Source organism: Rhea americana, unplaced genomic scaffold, assembly GCF_003343005.1.
Source record: "Rhea americana isolate MKP2758 unplaced genomic scaffold, rheAme1 scaffold_370, whole genome shotgun sequence".
NCBI lineage: Eukaryota > Metazoa > Chordata > Aves > Rheiformes > Rheidae > Rhea > Rhea americana.
Genome location: NW_028186502.1, coordinates 321,973 through 334,959, shown reverse-complemented (window position 1 = coordinate 334,959; position 12,987 = coordinate 321,973). Strand labels below are relative to the sequence as shown.

Genomic DNA, 12,987 nt, shown 5'->3' with positions numbered 1-12,987 from the left:
GCAGGCAGTCTGTTCCCCCGGGAAGAGCCGCTTCGCCCAGGCGCAGGCAAAACCCTCCGTACGGGAAGGGAAACGTTCCCGCGCCCCACGAGCCGCTCCGGCCCCACTCCGCGGCGGTGAATACCTCCTTTCCGGCTTACTGAAGCCTCTCAAATTGCACACATTTTTTTTAAGGCTGCTCTTTTGGGCTTAGCAGTTTGGGGGTGGAAAATGTCGCATGCTTTTGTGCTCTTCCCCGAAACGAAAAATCACACGTAGGGAACCACCACTTCGCTGCAAAAAATAAAGGAACTCGGAGCGGATCCCAGCGTGCCCTGCCGGCTGCGCGCCTGCCCGTGCAGCCCCACGTTCCCAGACGTGAGGAAAGCCTTTACAGCTACAGCCGGCAGACGCTGCAACCACGGTCTCTCCTTGCCTGTTCACAACAGTCAGATTTTGACTGACGCAACAGAAAACAGAGCAGACGGGCAGACTTATCACCGCTCCAACCTCTGCTCGCCCGCCAGCATCGCTCCCCGGGGCACGCCGGCCCAGCAGCGCCGAGCGCYACGCAGCACCTTCCCCTCTTCGCGTTCGGCCACGAGAGGAGCAGACTTTGCCCTCCCGCCCCGATCCAAACGAGCAGGAGGAGGCGGCAGGGAGAGGAAGGTTGTGCAGACTCCCCCTCCAGTTACTGGCGTGGTTTCTAAATGAAGGTGTGGATTTTAGTGCATTTTGCTGAAATTGACTGCCAAGTGACCTGGAAAACATTATTTCCCTGTGACCCATTTCAAGCGTGGAACACTTTCAGCAGCTTCTCGCCATCAGACAAGCAAATACTTCCATTTGTAACACAAACTATGATCGCGCTGAAACTGGAAAGGGGCTTTGAAACGCTTCAGTGACAACRTTAAATGCAATATGTCATCTGTAGATAGAAGCACTATTTTGAGATACAGAACATTCAGATATTTTAATTATGAAAAGCTAACATTTAAAAAATTCCTACACAAACACTTAATTATAAAAGTGTTTGGATTAAACCTATACGCTGGCTGGCTGAGAAGCAGCTCAGTCCCAAGAAATAACCGTATGCATAACACCAGGATCTCGCCAGCCTTTATTCCTCACCACCCAAATAAAGTCAAACTGCATTCAAGTCCTGCCTGGGCTCAGTCCACAGACAGCTCAGGACCCTGGGCAATCCAGAGCTTCACTGCAAATTAAGACATTTCGTAAGAAAAAAAAATACTATCCTGACCCAACAGAGATGCACACCAGCACTGAGCTTTCGGCACCCCAAAAGGGTGACTCCTTATACCAAAGCATAAATCTCTGCAGGACTAAAGCTTTGTATCTGAAATTAAGAAAATTATTTAGAAGTTATATTGAAGTGTCTTGTCTCCTAGCATCACTTTTCTTTTCCTGCACCGATGCGTAAAACTGGGCAGAGACTCTCTCAGCTCCCACACCRCATCCAACACCCCAATTTCTCCTGACCTTCATCTGAACACGGGCAGACCCCCTCTCAAATCCCACCTGGATTTCTGCACGGTGCCTACTGAAGTCCCTTCTCCATCTGCCAGGTCCTGCCTGTAGATGTTGATGTACCTGCCACTTATCCAGCCGTACAGACAGATCCTGTCTCCAAATGTCCCTTTTAGCCATTTAGAAGACATGGGATCCATTAAATAAACTGATTAAGAACTGGCTGTTGCTTTATCTCCATTTCCCTTGCCACAAGGCTCCATGAGTCCCTCCAGGCTGGGCCCGGGCTCAGCAGCAGCCACAGCAAGGCTGGAAGCTCAGGCCTGAAAATAGGCAGAAGGGCTATCTATCTCTGAAAACGTGGGATGAACGACTGACTTGTGCTCAAAGCAACACGCTTACCCCAAGACTACAACCGCCAATGTCCRGCGGGGTCAGAGCGGTAGCATGGCGGCACCGAAAAGATCTAAGTGTTACTTTAAATTATTTTTAGCACACACACGTGAAACAGTGCAAATTCCAGTTGTAGGAACAGAGCGCACAGACACTGAATATATCGGAGGTTGGCCGACATTCCCTTGCCCCAGGAGCCTGCGGTCYGGGCGAGAGCGACGAGACGGAGGAGGTTTGGCCCCCCCAACCCCCGCACGGGCAGGATTACCGCCCGTCGAGGGCACGTTCTGCACTGCACCCCGGGGTCCAGCCCCGCAGTCAGTGCTTGCTCCTCCCAGAAGAGGAAGGAGCCCTTACCCCCTTGCAGATTGCCACTGCCTCCTTGGACATGGACTTGGGATAGGCCACGTTGTGCTCCATAATGGACTGGAAGAGCTCATCTTCATCTTCGCCCTCGAAGGGAGCCTACGGCAAGGAAAGCAGAGGCTCAGTGCCGTTTCCCTAGCTTTGATCTTTCGCTTGTTCCTGTGACCATCGGTTTGAAGATCAGCCCCCTCCTGCCCTCCTCGCTGCTCCGGCGGCGCGCGGCGACTCCGGGCGCCCGGCCGAGCTGCCGGTCCCCGTGGCTGCACCCCACGGCTGGATCCCCAACACGGCGCGGGTGGCCCCCCACCGCGTGCAGCGACAGAACAAATTACACGTCAGCATCTGCTCGCGATGGAATTTAACACAATCCCACAGGAATCAATTAAAATTCAATTACCTGGCCGGCTAACATTTCATAGAGCAGGACTCCAAATGCCCACCAATCCACTGACTTCCCATAGGGCTGATAAGCAATTATCTGAAAACAACACAAAAACAGCAGGATTACACTTCCATTTTTAACCTGTTGGCACAATCCAAATTAATTGCAAGCTGTAGTCCAGGTCAAAAGGACAAGGTTATTTACTGAGGCTTGATTCCCTAAAATGGTGCGAAATTGCAGATATAAACTAAACGTATGACAGGCAAAGGGCTCAGCAACTAAAAAATAACCAGCCCCAAATGCACACTAAGCATTAGACAGAAATGAGAATATTCAGTGTGAGTTTGGACAGATTCACTCCAGTTCTGACCAAGCTTCAGCACACTTGCTCCTCTCTTTCAGGCTCACCGCAGCAAAGCGCGTTGCTTCGGCCGGGAAAGCAGCAGAAGCCGTTCTTGGTCGCGCTGATGTCAGTCCCGATTTTTTTGCTCCGAYTTCAGTGCTGTCAGTTTGAAACAACGGCGCAGGATTTGGCCCGCTGCGTACAGCCAGGGGCCCTTTAGAGCAGGCTTCCAGCACGGGGGTGGTCGAACGCCTCCGCGCTTCCGCCTGCCGGTTTGCTCCCCGCTATTTATCGCAGGACGCCCCTCACCAAACCGCCTAACGCAACCCGGCAGCATCTCCTTGGCCCTAACAGGGAGATCGCTTTGGAGTCAAAACCAACACTGATGTAACCTCGGTATTTTTTTTTCAATTTCTAATATCAAAATTTAGTTTGGATAAGGCACCCAAGCATGAATGGTCATCTTTTTTCCCCCACAGATATCTGCTAAAAACCCGAACTACCATGAATTTCATAACCGCACCGCCCTGCGGCAGACCCAGCCGGATCTGCTCGCTTGCTCCGCGGAGCCCGCGGCCCCGGCCCTGCGGGGGCATCTCCGGCCGCGGGGTCCCCGGCAGGCAGGAGCCGCCTTCGGAGCTCAGCCGGGAGCTCGGCRCYGCCCCGGCGCCGCGGACAGGACGAGGCCCCGGCGCCCGGCGGGCCTGGCGCAGACCCCGGGAGAGCTCCGGTGCACCAGTTCTCCTCCCAAACAAGGAGCTCTCTCCATCCTCCAGCACATCCAGACCGCGGCAGGGAGCTGGTGGCACAACTGGGTGGGTTTAACCCGCAAGAGCCCCAGCTCCTGCAGAGACATTTCTGTTCTCTCCAGCTCTGCTGCGTTTGCTTGGTTGCTGCTGACGGGCGTCATTTCAGCGTTCAGGGTTTGACAGGCCTTGGGCTTTGCCATCTGTTACTTAATGCAAAACAATTACACAATTTATTCATCCTAATTACAGAATTCTATTCTGCAAAGATTCATATATTCAAGTACAAATGCAAATCATATGCTAATCACAGGAGAACGCACGCAGAGCAATCCAGCCCCAGAGGTTTGCCCCCACCACTCCCATCCCTCTGCTCTGCTCATGAGCAAGCTCCAAGCCCACAGCTCAGGGTATGCRGGCAGATGCCTGTGGCCTAAAAAGAGCCCTTGCATGCATCTTCCCCTGCCRCCCTTACAAAAAGCAGGGGGTGTTTGCAGATGACTCCTGCAGCCTTATATAGCGCAAACACTGCAGCCATGAAATGTGAGAGGCAATCATCTCTGTCATCTGGAAAACATGGGAAGGGCCAATTTCCCTTGGAGGCTGGTGTGACAGGAAGCTCTCAATTGAATAATATTCAAATGAGCCTCTTCCCTAATTAAGGAGAACAGCTCAGAACAGACTACTTTGGTCTAATGCACCAGCAGCTTTCTGCAGACCTCTGCAGTGCCCAACACGACCTGAGCAGGAGGCATTTCAAGACCTAAATCATAGCTGTTGTCGTCCCACCTGCGAGGAGACGAGGTTAATGCTGCAAAAGCAAAGCACTGGGGCGAGATTACAGACCGGGACTGACGCCGATCTTTTATTTTCTGCGGAGTCCTCATCCAGCCACGTACCTAAACAYGGGTTAACCTACTCCTGCCTCCGTTAACAGCATGCTGCGTCCAGGCCTGACCCTTCCTGCCGCGGCGTTCGCGTGCCTCTGAGATCGGACGCTGAGTTTCAGCTCTGCTATTCCTCGACCGAGCTCATCTGCAGTTCCTTCCGCTTGTTTTTAGATGATTTGCGAGTGCCCTGGGAAACTCAGGTGTGACCTGCTCACACCATAAAGGCCTTCAGAAGAATCCTGTGCTTAGAAGAAATCCTTCCAGAAAACCAGTGTCTGTAAACGGCACTTACCAACTGCATGCCAGGGAAGGTCGAGAATCGACAGCTAACGAACACGTTTCCTTCAGAGGAAATTATAGCAGCAACGGTCACTCACACTCGCTCCCTGTCACCTTGGCAGGCAGAGGKCTGCGTCTTAGAATGGAAAAGGCCCTAAAATGGGTCAAGCGAATCACAGGACACTTTTGCCCTGCAGATATGTTGGCTAGAGAACATTTCAGCTTCCTAAAGAGAGGAAGCATGGTCCAGTAGAAAGGCCCTGGACTAGAACTAGAAAAATAGAGACGCGGGTCTGAGGCCGACTTTGCCATCAAATATGAGACCAGGCGAGAAATTTATACACTATTTCTCCATTTCTAAAGTAGAGGACATGTTATTTACTCCTTGGAAACCTACTGGCAGCAGGCTTTAATATTATTCCTGGATACGSTAGTGATTTGCATCCTAATTTCCTATTTCCGACTTTTCTTCTGGAAAAAAAAAATAGGGCAAGCAGACGAAAACAAGTGTTTAAATGATAATGCTCAGCCAAATACCAAGAGAACTGGTCATTTGTCCTGCTTTGAAAGCATATTAATCACACATAGCAACGGAGCTATGTACCGACAGGACACCAATATTAATCTTGGTAGAATGTGGATATGTAACACACATTTGAACTAGTATTTAAAAATCTCTCTGGCTGTGGCAGAACTCAATGTAGTTTAGCATACRTGTGCATCCTAGCAAAGAGACTCCCTTTCTCTAAAATATGTAAGTGGATAAATATTAAAAAATTAATCTCATCGTTGAAAATTCAGAAGAGAGAGAAGATTTTAGAGGGATATTTTTATTTTAAGGGAACAGGCATTTGGGAATAATTGCCTACCTGAATTGCATAAACCCAACATTAAAATGCACCAATATAACACTTTACGCAATGCATAAATGCACTTTTGTCGTATGTGACTCTATCACATAAGTAATAACCAAATGCAAAATAATTTTTGAGCGATCTAGAGCTACAGATCCGCAGCCATCCTCATTCGACGTACAGCCAGTTTCCGCAAGCAGCAAGGCGGCGAGATCGGAAGATTTCCACTTCAGGCAGGCGGAGGCCAGCSGGACCGACGCGGGAAGCCCCGGACGGGGGAACGCCCTGGCGGGACTCCGCGCCGGGGCATGCTCCGGGTCCGCAGGCCCGAGCGGGCCCGCGGACCCGGCTCCGGCGGCTGCTCGCAGGCAGCTGCAGGCGGTGGCTTTCAGCCGCCTCCGGGCAGCGCATCGCGGCAGCGAAGCGGCTCAAGCACGTGCTGGCCTGAGTCAGGACGGGGCTGCTACCGAGGGGGACRTTAAAGAGCTATTCTGACTCTGGAGCACGTGAACCTAAGCAAGACGGGTCTTTTCGGTTCTCCCAGTTCAGCAAGTAACATTCTTCTCAAATAAAATTAACCATTTCCCAAAGAAAGTATGTTGCCTTTTAGACAATAATTCCTCCAGAAGCACGCCGATGACTGAGGACTGGAGGAGCACGTGTTCGCAGCAGAAAGGCACTAACGAGGCCTCCTCGTGCCGAGAGCCTCCTTCTGCTCGCTACATCCAGTGCCCTGCCCTGCGCAGCCACCCCGGACTTCCCGGGAAGCTTCGGCAGCCGCCAGGGATGGGAGGGAGCCGGGACGTGGGCACCGCGCGCTGCACAACTCCCCCGCAGCCGCCGTATACCCCTGCCTGCTCCCACGCGAACCTCGCCAGCAGCAGGACGCGTCTGATGGAGCAGCTTCCTCTGGCAGATATTTTTATCCCTAAAAGCCTTGAAACCACATTGGCTTGAAACATCTACTGCCCCTCTGGTTCTCCTACCTCAGGCGCAATGTAGTCTGGGGTGCCACAGAAGGTCTTGGTGGTCACCCCGTCCCAGATGTTCTCCTTGCACATGCCGAAGTCTGCGATCTTTATGTGCCCTTCGCTATCCAGCATCACATTGTCCAGCTTCAGGTCTCTGCAAAGTGAAAGCAAAACAGTTACGCAGAAGACCACGGAGGAAACCGTGYAGTAAAGAATCAGGTTTCCTGAACCCCGGCGCTCTGCTGTTGCACCTTCCTCTCGCACACAGACTCTTTGTAGAATAAAGCCTGGGGAAACGAGTAAAAATAAGCCAGGGAATCATCAAGACAAACTGTTTGTTTTACTTCTAACCCACSAGAACATCATGCTGGACAAATCACCTCTAGGTGTGTGACAGGGAATACAGCGGGGAGCCGGATTTAATAGACCGGGTTTTACATCTGTGAAGGTCAAAGCGTATTTTGAGCTCACCAGCAGTTAAGAAGTTAGTCTCTACTCAGTAAAGATCCCTGTCCCATCTCTACCGTTCTCCCCGAGAAAATACTTGAAGAATCAACTGCGTTTTGGCCTCCAGCCCCGTCCGCAGCGGGTCTGGCTTAGCTGCACCCAGCCCCTCGGCTGCAGGAAGCTGCAGAGGTGCCTTCAGCCGCCGAGGTCCGCCCCGGCCCCGGCCCCGTGCGCGGCGGTCCTGCCCGGCAGCGCGAGGAGGTCTCCGCCGGAGCGGGCTGCATCGCAGCGCCCGGGCGGGCGGCGGAGCGCAGCCGCCCCGACGCCGACGGCACGCCGGGTTTGCCTCCGCGCCCGGCCGCTGTGACGCGCAGGCAAGGCAGGCGTGCCCCTGCGCTGCTGGGGGCAGTACTGATTCCTCGAGTGATGCCCCCAAGCCCCCTTTTAACGCGTCTCAGACCCAGCTGCCCCGATGCAAGCTGCCGTGCTCTTGCAGCACGGGCTGCCTGGCACCTCACTGGGTTGAAAAGCGACCACCAAGCGAACGGAAATCAGCTTTTCGCTCCCCCTGGATTTCCCCACATTGATCCAGTCCTTGCAATAAAGCTAAATTCCCCTCTCCTCTTTCACTGCCCCCTCCGTGGTCAGCCGGCCTCTGCCAGGGATATTCAAGCATCTCATCGGGCATTTCACCATCATCTGTTAACGCAGGGCACAGCTTCTGCGCCCAGATTTCGTCTTCTCTGACTGTGAACGAATCCGTCAGCAGGAGGTCTCGACACAGCAGCTCTGGACCACGAAGCCCTTCCCAAACTGATGGCAGGGGCAGGTCTGCTTGGAGGAAGGCAGAGGCTGCCGTGATCTAGGACTGCTGCAATGAAGTTTGGGGAGCACTGAAAAATGTGGGCAGAGGATGAAGGACTGGGGTTAAAACTACAGCAGAATGTTTTCAATGTTATAGTATTTGACATGCACGATATATTTAACTACTTGTGGAGCCAAGAATGTTTGACATGCAGAGTTATGCTTTAAATAATTCTTCTGCTTGGCATACTCTAACTTTGTTCAGTAGAGTACAATAAAAGGAACAGTATAATTTACAACTTCTTGCTGTTTTTTAAGATAATTTTTTCTAATTATAGTGTCGGTGCTTGGAACCCTGATGGGCCAAAGACAGATGAACATGAATCTCTATTCAGATTTGGAGGAAGAAAGGGGCACTTGGGACTGGCAGACCTAGAATCTTTCTCTGCAGCAGCTGATGGCAAAAACCATCCCTCACGTCAGGTTTGCTGCACTTCTTTCATCTTCAGAACAGTTTTTAGCAACTCTTAACTTCACTAGCATAGTTGGCATTTCTTTTTGCAAAGCAGTTAATGGCATCTGACACTGATTAGGATGTTCTGCTCTACCTTGGGCTTTGGGAATACTCCAGAGCTGGAAAGAGCAATGATATACTAGTTTCAGTGCTTAACCAGTAGCCTCAGAGCGTGGTCCTGCRCTCATCAGCAGACTAACTTTGGATGCTACAAGTCATATTGTGAATGGAAAAAAAGTTTAAGCCTCTGAACTACAAGTGCCAGGCTTGTGCTGCAAATCTAAGAATAAACTATTCATAAGCACTTACTTTAATGCTAATGATAAGAAAACATTGCCCTGCGGTAAAATACACAGCTCAGAGTCAGTCCACGCTGCCAAGGGCCATTTGCGTCGCGCGGAAAGAAATGCACGATCAGAGGCACGAGCAGGATCTCAGCTGCTTTTTACGAGCTTTCTTTCCTACAAAAACAGGGGCAAAGACAAACAGCCTCCCCGAAGCCGGCGACACGCAGCGGCCTCCAGCTCCGCTCGGCTGTGTCACTCGGCGGACGGCCGCGGGCGCCCGGCGCCGCAGGGGCTCCGCGAGCCGCAGCGAGCCGTCGTTACGACGGGCCCGCGGTCTTGCTGSCGTGCTCTGGGGGAGACGGGAAAGAACGCGCTCACCTACCGGTAAATGATGCCCTTGCTTTGCAGGAAGAAGAGGCCAATGGCTATTTCGGCTGCATAGAATCTGAAAGATTTAAAAGGAAAAGCGGTCATTAAAGCTGACGAATCAAAATGAAAACCTTYCAGATCCAATTGCGCTAAATAAACCACATTAGGCTTACACGACCGAAGGATATAGACACCCACAACASAAAAATACGAGGCAAGCATCACGCGAGAACGCGTAGCTCAGCSTCCGCGACGCGTCGGGGAGGAACGCGGCCGGGCTGCTGCGGGCTCGGAGGGGCCGTCGCCGCTCGTTACCCGGGCCCTCGTTAGGCGAGAGCCGGGCTCTGCGGCCGCTCGTTACTGCAAGCTTGGAAAGCTCCCCGCCACCTCGGAGCGGCCGCGGGGGAACGCGCACGGCCGCCGTCCTCTTCGGGAATACGCTGGGTCCCGGGTGCCCGGGCTGCAAAGCGCTGGCTCGAACCCGGCCGGGCTCCGCTCGCCCTTTGCGGCTTTTAATCAAGCGCACGGCGACCTGCACGGAGACCTTCCCCTCGGCGCGCGTCACGCGGAGCAGGAGCCAAACGCTGCGCAGCGGAGCCCCGGGCTGCCCGCGCCTCCGGCGAGCCCCGGAGCCCGCGGCGCCTCCCCGCCCCGAAGGGGCCACGCCAGCGCCCCTCGACTTACACGGCGTGCGGCTCTTTGAACCTCCCAACCTGCTGGATCTGGTACATCAGGTCCCCGCCGTTCACGTACTCCATCACGAAGTACAGGCGATCCTAAAGGAGAAAGGGGACGGTCAGCGGCAGCGTGGCCGGSGCAGGCAGCGCCTTCGCGGAGAGGTCCTGCAGGCCGGCCGAGCGGGACCTCTCCGCCTCAACAGAGCGCGCGCTGCCTCCCGCTAGCAGATCTGCTGCCGCTCTTCACCGACAGCCCCTCGCCCTCGTAARGGGCACCCCGCGCCCATCAGCCGGGGCGGCCGCCCGCCGGCAAGCGCGCACAGGCCGCCGGGCAGGCAAGCAGCGCGGCTTCGCCCTCCGGAGCGGGCGCAGAGGCGGGCGCAGCCTCCTCGCAAAGGGACCTGCCCCGCAGCAGACACCCGCGCGCCGACGCGCGCCCGCCTGGGCTGGGAACGGGCACGGCCAACGCACCACCCGGCCCAAGTCTCCCGGTTTAAAACGAGCAAGTGTTTGCGACCTTCCGAAAACCAGGCCACCCAGGGCCTCAGCGCGCGGGACCCGGCGCGGCGTGGCGCGGCTCAGCCCGACCGCGGCTCCTTGCAGCCAGGCCGCGGGAGAAAGGCAAAAAGCAACGGGAGTGCTTTACGTTTGCAGCGTTGCATGGCAATTCATGGTATTTCACGTTCTTTGCGTCGTTTCCCCCTTAAATAAACCTTACCCCGGGGTCGGGGCGCACAGCCTTGGCGACGCGCAGGGCGCCCCGACCCCGGCGCAGCTCAGCGGGGCCCAAACACGAYGCCCTCGGGACGATCCGGCCACGCGGAGCAGGCGGCTCCGGCGGGAGAGAGGGGGGGGGGCTCCCGATTTTGAGAGCGCCCCGNGGCGGCTCCGGCGGGAGGGGGGGGGGGGGGCTCCCGATTTTGAGAGCGCCCCGAGGTTTTGCAGCTGCCCCCCCGCGCGCGAGGGCCCTCGCGGCTCCCAGGACCGCTCGCGGAGCGGCAGGAGTCACCTTCAGCCGCCGCTGCCGCCCGCTCAGCTCGCGGCGGTGACTGCGAAGCACAACGGCATCGGGCTCGTTTGCAGCTGCCTCCTAAATATATCGATCAGCTTCAAGGAGGAAGAATATTAAAAAGATGGTCTCTTGATGCAGCCAGCTGAGCTCTAAAAGCAGGATTCGAGCTTTCCTCATTTGGGTGGGGGAGAGAACGCTGCTGCTTCAGGAAGCAAAATATTCACGAGTGCGGCAGCCAGCTGGCTGGTCGGCGAGAGGGGACGGGAAGCGGGGCTGAGGCTGGAGCACGCGAACTCGCTGGGCAACCGCGCCCTGCAGAGACTTAACCACCCGGCACCGCGAGGACGCCCAAGCCCTCTCCTTCCCGGCCACGACGGACCTCCTGGGGCTTCCTCCAGCTCACTGCTGGTTGAGGCCATCTCCTGCCGGGCTCCGCCGGCGGCCCGCGGGGCAGGACGCCGGCCGAGCTGCCCTCGAGCCGCTGCTCGCCAGGGCTGCGCGTCGCCGGAGCGGCTGGGAAGCGGGCTCCGGACCGCGCGCCCCAAAGCGGAGCGCCCCGTGCCAGCGCGCGGTCCTGCGCCCTGCTGTACATTTTGGTTACATTACGAATACGATTGCTATTAAGCTACTATGGGCTGCCAGGAATAAGCCGGCGCTGACTCACTTCAGGTGCCCCAGAGATGCCGTGTGAAATAGCTGCTCCTGCCACATTTTGATTACTGTGCTGCAAAGCCGGTCCACGCGCTTYAAATACACTGAATGCGTTCAGTAAATGAAATTGCTGGGATAATATTAAAATGTAATCCTCCTGGATGGCATTGTCATCTGTCCAAGGGACTGCACCGATTACCTCTCCCCGCGCCTGCTCACAAATACCTGGACATTTTGATTTACATGTTGCTCAACGGCTGGTCAGAGATTGCTTTAAAGATCCCCCCGCCCCATCCCCATCCCTATTGCTCGTTCGTTCAAACTGAATAGCATGCCCGTTTCAAACCAAATTTCCGGCATTTTGTATTAGGTTTCACTATCTACTCAGATTTGCAATCACAGGAATGAATCCTGAGAAAAAGTTCAGTACTTCAGTATTGAATTATAACTCAAATCGCAGGCCGGGGGCTGTCCAAAGGCGAGGTAATGCAATTAAAAGCTGTCCAATGGAAAACTCTCAAGGGTGCAGAGATTCTCCATTACAACCTCTGCTTTAACATACGCACACAAGCGTTTTGTTTATGGATGCATTTTTTGCAAGCAAATTGTACAATTTATGAGGTTGCCAAGGGGAAAAGCACACGGCGGCCTTTGCAAATATACTGACGTACGTCTGGAAAACAAACACGAAGCATAGCAAAGGCATGCTTCAGAGAAGCTGAAAACAGGCGAGCAGGGCGGATTTCCGCAGGGACGCCGGGGTGCGCTCCGGAGCGCTCCGCCCCCGCCGCGGGCACTCACCATCGTCTGAAAGCAGGAGTGAAGCTGCGTCAGGAACGGCGGCTTCCCCGAGAGGGCCAGGACGCGCTTTTCGACCATGGTGCACTCCACGTCGTCGTCCTGGATGACGACGTCCTTCTTCAAGATCTTCACGGCGTAGAGCTCGTCCGTGCCCTTCCTCTCCGCCAGCATGACCTGCACGGGGGAGAGGGCGCGCGCGGGACGTGGGGCGCGCGGCTCGGCCGCGCTCCGTGCGCCCGTCCCCGGAAACCGCCGGCGCCGTTCGCCCGCCCCGGCGCGCGGCAAACCACCCGGCCCGCGGCTGTAACCCGCTTTCACCGACCTGCAGGCTCATTTACCGCGATAAATGGGATGCGTTACTTCTGCTGGTGCGGTTTTCTCTCATTAACCCTATCAACCTCGGTGAGGATTTCCGAAACCACCCCAGCACGCTCCATCGCCGCAAACCGCTCCCCGCGCCGCGGGAGCGCCGCGCTCGCTCCCCATTGCCTCTCCTCTCGCTGCGCCGGACTCGAGCGCTCGGTGGGAATAAATCGCTTTACATTTAAAAGAGCCTGTTGAAATCCTCTGGTCGCGTCGGGAACAGGAGTTAGGATGTTTTGGAAATAAATTACGGGAAACCAACATCGACAGGAGGGACCTGAAGCGAGCCCGAAGCGCTCGGCGCGCCGCAGCCCGAGGAGCACGAGCAGTGAGCCCTGCGAGCCGGGAAAGGCCCCGGCGCCCGCGCGGGT

At 55.3% G+C, this 12,987-nt stretch overlaps 1 protein-coding gene across 1 annotated transcript in view; it reads right to left on the bottom strand.

Moving 5' to 3' along the window:
* The window catches only part of PRKCB (protein kinase C beta), a 112,581-nt gene that overhangs the window by 11,476 nt on the left and 88,118 nt on the right, over positions 1 to 12,987 (bottom strand). The window contains exons 10-15 of the mRNA XM_085312929.1: positions 12,254 to 12,427; positions 9,797 to 9,888; positions 9,126 to 9,188; positions 6,707 to 6,845; positions 2,624 to 2,704; positions 2,218 to 2,325 (exon numbers count right to left, since the gene is read on the bottom strand). Coding sequence (XP_085169055.1) covers positions 2,218 to 2,325; positions 2,624 to 2,704; positions 6,707 to 6,845; positions 9,126 to 9,188; positions 9,797 to 9,888; positions 12,254 to 12,427 — 657 coding nt within the window. The remainder of the gene's footprint in view (positions 1 to 2,217; positions 2,326 to 2,623; positions 2,705 to 6,706; positions 6,846 to 9,125; positions 9,189 to 9,796; positions 9,889 to 12,253; positions 12,428 to 12,987) is intronic.